The sequence below is a fragment of the Cyprinodon variegatus genome, unplaced genomic scaffold, assembly GCF_000732505.1.
Source record: "Cyprinodon variegatus isolate N-32 unplaced genomic scaffold, C_variegatus-1.0 Scaffold126, whole genome shotgun sequence".
Lineage (NCBI taxonomy): Eukaryota > Metazoa > Chordata > Actinopteri > Cyprinodontiformes > Cyprinodontidae > Cyprinodon > Cyprinodon variegatus.
Genome location: NW_015150579.1, coordinates 545,132 through 558,811, shown reverse-complemented (window position 1 = coordinate 558,811; position 13,680 = coordinate 545,132). Strand labels below are relative to the sequence as shown.

Genomic DNA, 13,680 nt, shown 5'->3' with positions numbered 1-13,680 from the left:
AAAAGTGTGAAACAACAGAAAATATGTCTGATATTCTAAGTTCCTTTTGCTGTGATTACTGCTTCGCACACTCTTGGCATTCTCTTGGTGTAAATTTCTAGCATACTGTAGTGTGTCACATTGAACAGGATTAATGTTACGCCGATGTGGTAGGTGGCGCTAGGTCATGGTTGCCATCTGCCAGTACGCCAGAAGAAGAAGAAGAAGCTACATAGCTAATTAGCACATTACTGATTCAAGGGGCCTATTTTTCTCTCGATTTGGCATGTAAAATATCAAGAATATCTAGAACCAAGACTGCATTCCACTGTTCCCATTGTTCTCCCAGTTTTGGCGGCAGCTTTGTGAGAATGAAGGTGAAGATCAGACAGTGGAGTGGAGTGGCCTCCTGGTCCTGGGTGGCTAACGATGACAACTGCGGCATCTGCAGGATGCCTTTCAACGGCTGCTGTCCGGACTGTGAGTATCTGAGCAGGAATCCTGTCCAGGAGTTTAAATTCCCTTTCTACCAGAGCACATGTGGTAGATAATAATCACGTTCTAAACTATTGGCCTTAACTGCCTGACTGTTTATTTAGTTCTCTCTGAATCCTCATTCAAATATTGTTGTATCAGATTCGTGACCACAGCAATGTGAGGAATTGTGCAATAAAAATGCTGTATAATAGAAATAGTAAAGTAGATATAAAAAATAAAAAATCCAGTATAATATTGATAACCATTTGAATACTTTGACATTCTGGTTTGCTTTGTTTAAATGTAGAATAAACTTCATGGGAGTAACTTTAACTATTTACAACATATTATACGTATCTGCTTTGTTATTATTAAAATAAGTGTTTAGGTTAAGATCTGACTTGTAATTTAGTACATAGGTATACCTAGTCATAATTAATGAACTGATCCAATAACTGGCACTGACTTGGGTGAAAAGAGGAACAACAGTTATCATCATGTGGTTGTATGTGTGTGTGTGTGGATAAACATCTGTTTGTAAATTAATAGATACAAGCCTGCCATTTATATAACCCACAGCAACAGGCTTTATATGTAACATGGGGCTAGATGTTGAAAGTGATTGATTTTTGTTCTACATATTTTTGCAGGTAAAGTTCCTGGAGATGACTGCCCGCTGGTCTGGGGTCAGTGCTCTCACTGTTTCCACATGCACTGCATCCTGAAGTGGTTGAACTCACAGCAGGTCCAGCAACAGTGCCCCATGTGTCGTCAGGAATGGAAGTTTAAAGAGTGACTCCCTCTCGGTGCACCAAAAAATGGACGCCTTACAGAACCTTTTTTGTTTACCACTGTATCTGAGTTTGATTTTGTTTATAATAGTTGTATTTTTGGTTTCATTTGTTGGAGAAAAAAAGTCTTTAAATACAGAATGTGTTTTTTATAACAATATGATTTGGATAAAAGGATTAATTGGCGTTTGCTGTCTGTGGAAAGCCTGTTTTATATTTAATTATTCTGACAAAGACCTTTTTTAGGATATGTTTTGTAAGTATGTGAGGAAAATTAGCTTCAGTTTTCAAGTTTCTTTTTTTTTTTTTAAATCAGACCCAAATCCCAATATCAATTCTTGTAGTTTCTTACTTCTACTCTGGCATTCTCATACAGTTTTAATAATGCAAATATATATTTTTTTATTAAACTGATACTGAAAATAAAAAAAAGTCAGAATTCTGAGAGATACTGAAAATAAAAAAAAGTAAGGAATTTGGCACAATCACGGTATTTGACTGTATTATCAAACAGTGACTCACTGGGCTTCCTCATTTGGTCTTTGCTACAAAGCAAACAGTTCAGTCCATGAACACCATTGAGAGGTCAGCTGCTGAGATACAGAGAAGTGACAAACTTTAGACACATGATTGTGTTAGTTGTATCAATTTAGACAATAAATGAACAAGCATTCAGTTAATGCTCAGGTTTGATAAGGCTGATAAAATCCCAACTGAGCAGACCCAAAGGCTTACTAAAGCTGATTACACAGCAAAGAAAAGGTTAAAAGGCATACAGCACATGTTACAAAAGGCCCTGGAACCAAATAACTCAGGCTGGAACTGATGAAAAATGTTTAGAATTTTTAAAAATGTTTTAAAATAAAAAAAGACAGAAACAAGAAATTAGGATTTTAATAATTTTAGGGTTTATTTTGCAGTTTATTTAGTCCAGTTCAATTTAAACCTATTATCTTTTGTAAGTAATGTGTTGAAAGAATAAGGATGTCTTTTAGGTTTGAAATGTTGTCACTAGATGTCGCTGTTGCCCATTTTTCTTTTGTCATGAAGCACTAATCACCTCTCATATTCAAGAACAATGAGTATTAACTGAAAATACTTCTTTCTGATTATAAAAAATATATTCTTTGTTCCTGTTGTCATGCAAATAAGCATCCATTCAAAGTTCTGTTTTTTTTTTTGGTACATTTTTTTGTTCTTGAGAGCATAAAATCGTGTACCCCAGAGTTTGCATGCCCTTTAGAATAAGGGTAAACATTTCTTTAAAGTTAGCTACAATTACCAAAGGTATATTTTTGAAATGGCAGAATAAGGATAACACATTTTTATTTTCTAATACTTTATTCAATGTTTACATATAAGATGAATTTCCACAAATCCAATTTAGTTTCAAGCCAAACCTTTAGTGAGTCAGTTGCTCAAAAGATCATCGATTAGCTCCAGACACAGGAGGCTATTTAGTCTGGTTTTTTAATTTACCACATTTGAGTTACCTGAATACACATCTGTGGATGCAATTAAAGATAACACTTGCATAACAGGTGGCATAGTAAAAAAAGAACATTATGTGGAAATTAATAAGTAATATGGCTAAGTATCAGCCAGGAAGTTAAAGCTTAGACACAAGTTGGTCTTAATTGAAGGTGACCAAAAGCATACCTATAAATTATTAACAAAGTGAATTAGAGACATTAAAGCCATTTGTTTGGAGTGGCCATCCCATTCCCATCTGGTTGGTTGGACAACAATTACAGATAAAGGATTCACTAGATAAAGGATTTAATGTTTTATTTGGAAACACTTTCACATACCTTTGCAGACTGCAGGGTCTGAAAATTCAACACCACACAGAACAGAGCCGAGCCTTTGCCGTTATACAGATGGTCTCTGTTGGCCTCTGACTTTTTCCATAGTATGTTCCTGTATGCAGGAGGAGATGCTGAAAATCTTAGCAAAGCCTCCGTTTGCCTCACCATCAGAAGTGTTGAAGGATAAATGCACACCTTTATAACCTTTACCAAAGGTCTGTCCTTGATCCATACTTGATGAATAAGGCTACACATCACAATAGAAACTTTGGAGCAGGTGGGCTACTTGTTTTCATTTATTCGATGCAGGATTTCTCTAAGATAAAATGTCCCCCTGCACTACAAAAAAAAATAAAAAAATTAAACCTAAGTACCGGTAAGTAAATTTTTCTTAAAGCAAGTTTATTATTTCTTGAATTGAGCAGATATGAGTGTCACTTTTCCCGTGGATTAAGACAATTTACATTTAAAATAAGAAAAAAAGAACTGCAGTCTCTTATCTGAAGTGCATAAAAACTAATTATCATATTTTAAATGTAAAAATACTTATTCCATTGTCAGATAATCTCAGTTCCCTACTCAAATTAAGGGTAAATACACTTATTTTAAGAAATCTTTACTCATTTTCAGAACGTTTTTACAGTGTGGAGCACATCAATTTATGACAGAAAATCTCAACGTTCTGGTAAGAGTGAATTATGCATAGGCCTGCCCGTGGATTACATTACCTTAACACATTTCTTCACACTGTGTAACTGACTGCATCTTTTATCAACAAGGGGCAAAGTGGCAAGCCTCCGGGCATGACCCCCAAACCTGTTCCTCCCTGGATCCCGTCTAAAGTAGGCCTTCCTTTCTTTCAATTAAAGGCCAGATTTTCTGCTGAAGTGAATTCTGGGAATAATAGAATGTTCTTACAAAGAAAAATATATGAAAAATAGCTGTTGATTGACAATGATTTAAATGCCAGATGCTGTTTATGATAAACATAGTGATCCGCAATGTTAACATAAATATATTAATCTTGAGATACATTAAGAGCCTCCACTGGTCCCTTTTAACTTAATAGTTCTTCATTTGAGAAAGATGAAACCTCATATAGTGTGGTGTTTTTGATTAAGAGAACTGGTTAGGAAGTTTGTATTTTAGGCTATCAGGCATTTTCTTAAACTGTTAGTGTTTGCTAAATCAACAAACCCATTATTAGTCTAGAAGAAAGAATAAGCTTGATGATTACACCTGGCTTGAGGTAGCTGCACCCCAGGAGCCTGGCTAAGCATTTGTGGAACGCATGAAGCCAGGTTGCACTACTTAGGGTAGGTCAAGCCTGACTTTACCTCTTATCCTGGATTTTCTGAATTCAGCTTTTGTGAAATAAGAGCAGTCACGAAAAGGTCCGCAATAAAAAAAAAAAAAAAAAAAAACGAGGCAACAATCGGCTTCACCATTTTTCCAGAGCTCTGTATGTTTCCCTTTTGTAACGATCTTGGTTCTGTTGGTTTTCTCTAAGTTTTCAGTTTCTGTCACGATTTGTTTGAAGGTTTTTTTGACGACCCAAATGCAGAGGCTGAGAGGCAGTGGTGAGCTCTTTGAAGATTTAATGGGATACACAGGTAGCAAAAACAGGGTTCCAAAAAATCCAACTTAAAAATGTTAAACAAAAACAGGTATCCAAAAATCCAACATAAAAATAAAACACAAACCAGAACCATGGAGACATCAGGGGAAAACCATCACAAGGAGCCAGGGTGAGACAAAGTAAGACGAGGAACTGGCACTGAGGGACTGCAGAGGGAGTGTGTTTATGGCTGACTGAACAAAGGCAGGACTAACAAGCTGATAAGGAGCAGGTGTGAGTAGAGGTGACAAGGAAGCCAAGGGAAAAGGAAACACAAGGGGACAACAGAGGACAAGGAAAGAAAAACCTAAGAAACTTAAATAAATCCAGAACACACCAATAAAGCTAGAAAACAAAGAAAAACATAGGCCTGCTATGGATAAAGATGAATTGGTTTGTATTTCCAATACAATAGAGGGCATGAAAGCAGCTTTACAAAAAACCCACATCAAAATTCTCCTCTCAATATTCTGCAATTAAGTAGACACTACCACAGATTAGAGCTATGTGTGTGTGTAATAAGCTTAAAAATGCATTGACAAAGATAGGCAAGCTGCTATATAAGTTATTTTACAATTTTCAGTCAACAACCAACTAATGCAACAAAAAAACAGAACAAATGTCTAATCAAACTACACCATGCACAAAAGGATTGTGGGCTGGATAGGGCTCTTTAAAATAAAATAAAAAAGTTAGACCAAAAAAAGTTCCTCTTGTTAACTGCAACTATTTTCATCACTTTAGTGAAGCAGATACTTTAGAAAACTCTCACAACCAGTAAATTTGGGTGTCCGTTCTTGGCAGACAGATCATCTTCTTGTTACATAGTAAATATGATTTTTCCTCTTGAAGCAGCCACACTTAAAACAGGGACAAAACCAACCTTTAGACCAAATATCAATACAATAATTCTTTAGCCTTCTTGGCACCAAATACTACAGCAAAAACCTCACCTTTAACATGATGATTATGATTATGATCAGGAGCAGAAATCCCAGTACTGCTGCAGTCATAATGATCACCAATCTATTCGGCGGCACAATGAACTCAACCAGAACACTAGCCTGTTAGCAGAGGGAGAGAAAAGCAGTTATGCCTTACAAATAAACCATTAATTTGTATTTGAAAATAGCTACCAAGAAGAGTTTTACATACTTTTTTCTTTGTTTTATTGTTGTCAGTCTGGTTCTTCTTCTGAAACCAAAACTAAGATTATAATTACCTTCATTATCTTTAACTTGGTATAACAGCAGTTCAACTAATACATACCTCATGTTTGGGAGAATCCAGCACGTATCTACCAGAATCATAGTCAATTTGTATAAAGCTCATAAAATTGACCTCTCCCTCTACTCCTGTATATCGTTTCAGAATGGGCATATCCTTTAAAGCAAAAGCAGGACAGTTAAAGGACATTTTTTTTAGATATGTGGGGTGCATTTTGTCTTAACTTGGAGCAGTACATACTGATAAATAGTTGTTAAAATTTCCGTAATGTACATCTCCTTCCAAGGAAAAGTGAACGTCTGAATAATTCTTCAAAGTAAAAGTATTACATTCCATGGTAACACAATCTTTTCCCTGAGGGCAGTTCTGCAACAAGACAGCACCTCATGTCACCCAGTGACTAATCCATATTATGATTACAGGTTTTAAGCCTGAATCTGTGACACTAACCTCAGACTTTTGGGTGGAAATGACTGAGCACGCAGTTTTGTTCTTAAAAACAATAAAAATATATTAAAAGCTTGCATGTAGGACACACACAGGAGATGAAATAAGAAAAATTGTGGTATTAAGTGAAATTACCGGCTTGACAACAACTCTATAGTTTTGTACTTCAAAGTTGTGTTCCAGTTTACTTGGGAAAAACAGTGAAACGCTGATGGGAAAATCCTTAAAACCAGTGTTCTGTATCTGTAAGTAATGGGTAACCGCATCATAGCAAAGATGGGAATTTGAAAAAATATTTTGCTTCAAAGTGATAAAACTGAATGGTACTTTAAGCCTCTTACATCGTATATAATAACCATTCTTTGTGGCTCATAGTTTTCCGGAGTGAATTTCAACTCACTGACAGATGAATCACCTCTAAAACAAACAACAACAACAAAAAAACAATTATTGCAAGGGCTGGATTATAATACTGAAATACTGCTGATTACTGTCATTCTACTTACAATGCTATTGCCATTCTGACTGAATATTTAACAGGAATAACTTTGGTCACAGAAAGCGTCTTGTTGGGGTTAGAATTTTTACTAAGAATGCAAACGGAAAAAATCGTGTTAAACATAAAGAAAAGCTGAGTGCTCAGCAAATCTTTGGCTTCCTTTTGAAACGGGTTGTTTGTTATAAACTTTACCTTTCTGCAGTGACTGTCATCGACATTGTGTCATTCCACTCAAAATCTTTTGCGATATGAAAAGTAGCATTGAAGGTGGCCTTCAATGGGACAAGAGAAAATTACATTAGATCAGGCTCTGGGATCAAGGCAGGCAGTTGACCTAGTCATACAGAGCTCTTCATAATCTCAGTTGTGTCTGTGATGAGGTTATATGGCTCTGGATTAGGAATCCAGTTTGTGTGGGTTGTTTATGTGTTTCCTCTTTCTCCACCACCAGGTGGTGCACCGTCCACGTTGGGCCTCCCTGCACACCTGCGGCTCGTTGGTTCATTACTGGAGGACTATTTGAGCAGTGGGCTGTCACTACCTCGACGCCAGAGTGTTTGCCAGTTTTGGGTACTCTAGCCAAGCTGAGATTAGCAGAGTCTAACCTAGCTTTGTTTCTCTGAGACTTATGTGTTTTTGTCTTTGCTCTTCGGCAGAAAGCCTTCCTGTGAAAACTGGATACCTGGACCTTCTCCCCCTGGAAGGATTTACTGAGATCACACTAAGCAGGCGAAAACCTCCACATGATCCGTTCAAGTTCCCATCAGAAAGTGACAGTCTGCTCCATTACTCCTCCGGGTTTAACGTATGTCTACCTGTCCGCTCTCCAACGCATTCCCTCTTCTCTGGATAAACCCACACAGACTGGATTAAACGATTGAAAAGAGCCCTCATATATTGTGAGTCCCTCTCCTGCATAATTCTAGCTGCAGTCTTGTTTCCCACGGTCCCTGAACTGCTCTCTGTTCAGATTACATCAAATAAACCTGTTAAACTTTTCCCCTTGTTCTCTGAGTGGTTTCTCTGCATGTGGGTCAGATTCCTTAAACTGATCATGACACTGTGGTTTGACTCACAGATGATTTGCTGAGAAACACAGGGGAACTGATCCCACAAATGGTTTTGTTCGGCACTCCGGTTTCTTGGGGAAGGCAGTTTTGATCTACTTTGTTGGTCTGCTGGGAGAAGAGAACAAAAAAATAAACAGAATTTAGCTGCTTTAGAGCTTCAAGTTGATGTAAAAAAGGGAAAGAGCTTGTATCTTTGAGAAAGTGCATTTAAGAATAACCTAAGCCTGTCTGATGTGCTGATGGTTCAAACTAGTGAAACTGCCTCAAGCATCGGACTTTGTACAATTTTGAGAGTCCTGTAGATTATCAGTCAACAGCGGTTTATTATGCTGGTAGTCCAATAAAGCTGTGAAGTAAGAAATAATGTAAACAAACTAGGCCATTCTGAAGATTAAACATCTAGCTATCAGCACTAACCAGACAAATAGTGGTAGAGGTTTATTCAAGTTGTTTCCTTCTGCATGTAGTGAAAACAGAAACACTCTCTAATCCTTTATTAACCATTTGAGATTTTGAGTTCATAACTTTGAGTTTTAAATTATTGCCCATGATTAGATGTTTTAACTGTATTTATATTGTGAGATAGCAATTCTAACCATGACAGAAGTTATGAAAGTACCAGTTAAAATCATTAAAACAATTAATCCCTATAAGATGCACTACAGTTTTAAATTCGTAAAAACTGTTCATAAGTTTAATAAGGTATGATTATTATTTCTTTGTTGCACAATACAAAGAAAAAAAGAAAAAAAAAGGAGAAAATAAAACAGAACAGAGAGACAGGTGACAACTTATCTTAAAGGGGTCATAGAATGATTATACAGGGTATTTGGTGCTGGTCCTTAAGGTCTCTGAATAGGGTGTGTAACATTGGTTGGGCTGAAAATGGCATATTTGCTGTTTCATACTCCCTAATGCACGCCTGGTTAAAAGCCCTAGAATGAAACGACAGGTTTTCTTCCTTTTATGGTATGATCATGAATATTTAGATGAACTGTGTGCTGATTGGTTGGTTTACAACGAGCGAAGCTGCTGAGCAAAGACACATCATAGCAACAAGCACTCATTGAAACATCAAATTGTTAATATGGTTGGGTGACCAGACGTCCTCTTTTTCCTGGACATGTCCTACTTTTCATACCTAAAAAAATGTCACCATTTTTTTCCAGAAATATTGATCATGAATTGCTTTTTTAATTACTTCTGTTGGCTCCATCTTTGCGAAGGAGAGGCCTGGAGGATAGTGGATTGACAGGCTGGTATCATATGAGTGATCACCATTATTATCCAGGGTTATCAATATGATGAAGCGATTATTTTCTCTCACCAATAACTCCTTAGACCTAAAAAAAGTGGATGCATTTTTAAAATTCTAGTTCAGTTTGATTTAAACAAATCAATAACTTTGTGTTTTAAAACACAAACCTGAATTTAAAATCCACTTTAAGATCCGGGATGCAGAATTCTTTATCGCAATACTTTTCAAAAGGAACCTGTAATAAAAAGAAATCAGATATATGCCTGGAAGATTTTATTTTATTTGTTATCTTTAAAATTGTGCCAGTTTTATTGACAGTTGTCCGCTCATTTTAGTTACTGTGCGTACCTTAATCACAGCCTGCTTTTTGCTGTCTACATTCAGAACGGCTCTTGCATCGTCACTGCCGGCTTGCAAAAAGTTTAATTTGATGATGACAGGGGATAACGTGTCTTTTCTGCAAAACAAAAATTATGTGTAAAAATAATAAACAAAACAAAAAGATTAATTTGAGTAAAATTTATTTCAAATAAATCTATTTAATATAAATCTTAATCATACCTCCATGAAAATAGAATAGTTGAAACATGTTTCCTTCCCAGTCAGCTCATAGGTATACATGATATTTCTGCTTGTCCTTTCATTGTCCTGGAAGAAACCTCGATGTTTTTGCCTCATTGGATCCACATTGAGCATCAGAGAGATGTTGATTCTTGGTTCTGCAGTGGATAACTGGGGCATTACAATGACCAAAGGACAGCAGCTTTTGGTGAAAATCCAATTTTATTTTTCCCACCTGCTTCGATTTGTGTTACTTCCACCATTTCAAAGCACACTTTCACAATAACCATTGGTAAAATCGTGCCCTTCTCCAAGCAGGTAGTCTTCACAATGCTTATCATATTAGGATAAAATGACAGATCAGCCATGACATCCAGGATGGGTTTGGACCTGGAAGATACCAAATAAATAGGCTCATACTGCATTAAGGAGTAAAACAAGAAAGCAATGTTAATAGTAACTCCTTCAAAGGGGTTAGGAAAGGCTAAAAGCATTAAACCTCACTTACAATAAAATTTCTTATAGACATTCAAATCTGAGCTGCAGTCCACCTTATGAATGGGGTATACTGTGACCTTTCTTCTCCCAAATTTGCATTTTGCATTCACACAGAAAACTATATTTACCCTTAATGGAATGGAGACTTTTCTATTAACAAAGACCAGTTAAAATTTGCAAGGCAGTTCTTGACAGATCATTTATATTGATAAATGCTGATAAACTGATAATGTGACTGCTGTTTATGTTTGCCATGATCTGCTGATTTGTGCTATATTGAAGTGCTCCTTTGTTGCCTATCTAGGAACTGGTCTTAAGTTTGGACAGTCACAGCTTGCTAGAACACAAGGCAAGCCGCAATATCATTCAGAGCAAAGATTAACAAAACCCTGGGTGAGCTGAAACTATGGACTAGGAGTACTTTTGAATTACTTACACCAATTTATACTTCCTAAAAATGGATGCCATATGAGTCCTGGGATTTGATACATATCTCTACTAATATGAGGTGGTTATACATAAATACAAGAGTTTTTAAGTTGCTTTACAGTGTATACCCTCCATATCACATAGATTAAACAACTGCAAGAGGATAACAATTTATTTTAAAGCCTTGTTTAACTCAGTGTTATGGTGCATTAGCAAAGCTGTACCTTAAGACAACCGCAGCACCTTGTGATCCCACCACAATATCTGGCAGCCCATCATCTCCGAGATCAATATCTCCGTTGATGGATTGACCAAAGAACCTCAACCCAGGTTCGAAATCTGCTCCTGTGATTCTCTGGAACAACAAATGCTTAAATATTCTTTTCTGGTCTCAGTCACATAAAACATGCTTTTCCCCCCTAAACATTTGCCTACAAAGTTGTGAGGTGGCAAAAGATTAAAGCAGCAACAGGACATCAGCAGTTGCATATTTATGGATATATCCACTGATAAAACAGATAACAGACTAGGCCATTCACCAAAAGGTTGACTTGTAGACTTAAATAGGCCGAGTCAACTCACATCTGCACAACTCAAAAGTTGACAGAGATCTAGAGAAGGCTGAAGAACACAAAAGAGCACAAAGCAGCCTGGAACACACAGGAGTCCTTTCCACTAGACCGGTGCTGGAGATATCTTGGCACTGGAGCAAACAAAGCTATACATTTATCGGTTTCAATCGACGAAAGCTCTAGCTCCTGGAGCCAGAAACTGGTGCTACAGTAGCACCACTTTTATGTTGAGCTAAACAAGAGTTTAGCACCAATTACGTCAGGTGGAAGGGGTGGAATTTACTACAGCGTGCACATGAGTAGCACCACTCTGCAAGTATGTACAAAGACTGTCTCTGTTTGAATGAATTTCTGATGCACATGTGGATGCAGTGATGTGGCTATGAGTTGGCTGTGAGCTGGCTTCTAGTATCTCTTTTAGCTCTGGTTCCTGTGAGGACAGAAACGCCTAAAAGGGGACCTCAGGTAGTGAAGCACAGTGCATTTCTACTTGTACACCTTTGTCAGGGACTTCGGCAACTAGGGTCGAAGGGGGCAGCAGCAGCTTAATGCGAGGACAAAGCCTGGAGACCCTTGAGGAGACACTGTAGGTGGCTACAGAGAGCGTGAGGACTAGAACTTTGAGGAGATATGAAGTAGGCATTTGAACTAAAAAATGCAGAGTCTGATTCAGTGCAAATCAGCCCAACGTGCTGGATCCATAAGTCTCACCCTGGAGCAGTCAAGCAGATAAATCTTCTTTTTTATTGTCAGTTAGCAAACATCTTTAGAGGTACATAACATCAGCTACTGTAGATGAGTGTATAACTCTTAAGCGCCTATCCACTATGCTCTGTGTTTCAGATTTTTGTTGGGTAAAAATGAAAAAATGGTGTTCATAATACTGAGGCAACTTTTACAAAGCAGGTTTAACAAATTCATACTCAAATCCTAAACTCTGGATTGATTTAGCCTAAGGTTGGAAATTCTGAGTTTTTGGTTTCACAACAGCTGCGGTGAGTAAGTTTAATCAACCCTGTGTAGGTTCACTCAGAATCAAGCACATGCATAACAATTATGAAAAGCCATTATAATATCTGAAATGCATCTCTTCCTAGTCAAAATAATACAAGTTATGACCAGTAACAATGGGAATATGGAGATCTTCATTTTAGACATCCAGATTGTTCTGTCATGATGCGCAGGTTTTACTAGCCCAAATGCAGAACTCACGGAGACAGAGGGAGGATTAAAGTCCAATATTTATTGGGTGAACAGAGTTCTGCCTGGAAGGCAGAAAGGACAGAGCAGGTTAGGTTCAGGTTACAGGTTCACAGAGTCAGAAACAGGCAGGGTGGCGCAGAAAGGACAACAATCCGGCTACGGGTGGAGCTCCTCCACAGCTAATATAGGGAGAGCTCCTAATCAGCTGATGGGGAACAGCTGTCAACGCTGAACCCAAGCTCCCCAGGAATAGATCCACGGCCCACTCTGGTGGGCAAGGCCCCGGATCCTAACAGCACCCCCCCCTCAAGGGCGGATTCCAGACGCCCCAAAGTAAAAGACCCCCAAAAAATAACTCGCCCAGGGTGGGCGAAGGGTGAACCAGGGATGCAAGGCAGAGTCTCAGGTGGCCGGCCGTGGGACCGGCAGCAGGACAGAGTCTCAGATGGCCGGCCGGTGAAACGGAGCTGAAGCAGACGCTCCGGAGGCCGGCCGCGGGACCGGGGTCTCAGAAGCTGCAGAGGCCTTGGAGGAGGACGCTGTCTCTGCTTCTGCAGGAAGCTCGGAGGAGGACGCCGTCTGTGCTTCTGCAGGAAGCACCGAGGAGGATGCCGTCTCTGCTTTTGCAGGAAGCACCGAGGAGGACGCCGCCTCTGCTTTTGCAGGAAGCTCCGAGGAGGACGCCGTCTCTGCTTCTGCAGGAAGCTCCGAGGAGGACGCCGTCTCTGCTCCTGCAGCCCTGCATCATGCTCAGACAGGACCGCCCACTGCGGCTCCGAATCAGGAACACCGGAAGCCACCGACTGTGGCTCCGCATCAGGAGCAGAGGAGGCCGCCGATTGCGGCTCCGCATCAGGAGCAGAGGAGGCCGCCGATTGCGGCTCCGCATCAGGAGCAGAGGAGGCCGCCGATTGCGGCTCCGCATCAGGAGCAGAGGAAGCCACCGACTGTGGCTCCACCTCAGGAACAGAGGAAACCACCGACTGTGGCTCCGAATCAGGAACTGAGGAAGTCGCTGATTGCGGTTCCAAATCAGGAACACCGGAAGCCACCGACTGTGGCTCCGCATCTGGAGCAGAGGAGGCCGCTGATTGCGGCTCCGCATCAGGAGCAGAGGAAGCCACCGATTGTGGCTCCACATCCGGAGTCTCTGGAAGTCGCACAGCGGGCTCAGGGGTCTCCAGACAGCATAGAGCGGGCTCAGGGGTCTCCAAACGGCACAGAGTGGGCTCAGGGGTCTCCA

The 13,680-nt window shown here is 39.4% G+C and overlaps 2 protein-coding genes across 2 annotated transcripts in view; one reads left to right on the top strand and one right to left on the bottom strand.

Moving 5' to 3' along the window:
• The first annotated feature begins 191 nt into the window (after positions 1-191).
• anapc11 (anaphase promoting complex subunit 11) lies at positions 192-1,647 on the top strand. The gene is made up of 2 exons (XM_015375815.1): positions 192-459; positions 1,107-1,647. The coding sequence occupies exons 1-2, from the start codon at positions 351-353 to the stop codon at positions 1,250-1,252; spliced, it is 255 nt and encodes an 84-aa protein (XP_015231301.1). The 5' UTR covers positions 192-350; the 3' UTR covers positions 1,253-1,647.
• Positions 1,648-4,917: 3,270 nt separating this feature from the next.
• The window catches only part of LOC107085482 (integrin alpha-M-like), a 35,780-nt gene continuing 27,017 nt past the window's right edge, over positions 4,918-13,680 (bottom strand). Inside the window, exons 15-31 of the mRNA XM_015375811.1 lie at positions 10,887-11,017; positions 9,971-10,125; positions 9,735-9,893; positions 9,523-9,638; positions 9,342-9,409; positions 9,118-9,259; positions 7,923-8,021; positions 7,039-7,118; positions 6,854-6,934; positions 6,689-6,764; positions 6,483-6,590; positions 6,351-6,392; positions 6,141-6,266; positions 5,943-6,056; positions 5,829-5,867; positions 5,627-5,737; positions 4,918-5,533 (exon numbers count right to left, since the gene is read on the bottom strand). Coding sequence (XP_015231297.1) covers positions 5,483-5,533; positions 5,627-5,737; positions 5,829-5,867; positions 5,943-6,056; positions 6,141-6,266; positions 6,351-6,392; positions 6,483-6,590; positions 6,689-6,764; positions 6,854-6,934; positions 7,039-7,118; positions 7,923-8,021; positions 9,118-9,259; positions 9,342-9,409; positions 9,523-9,638; positions 9,735-9,893; positions 9,971-10,125; positions 10,887-11,017 — 1,698 coding nt within the window. The 3' untranslated portion in view covers positions 4,918-5,482. The remainder of the gene's footprint in view (positions 5,534-5,626; positions 5,738-5,828; positions 5,868-5,942; positions 6,057-6,140; positions 6,267-6,350; positions 6,393-6,482; positions 6,591-6,688; positions 6,765-6,853; positions 6,935-7,038; positions 7,119-7,922; positions 8,022-9,117; positions 9,260-9,341; positions 9,410-9,522; positions 9,639-9,734; positions 9,894-9,970; positions 10,126-10,886; positions 11,018-13,680) is intronic.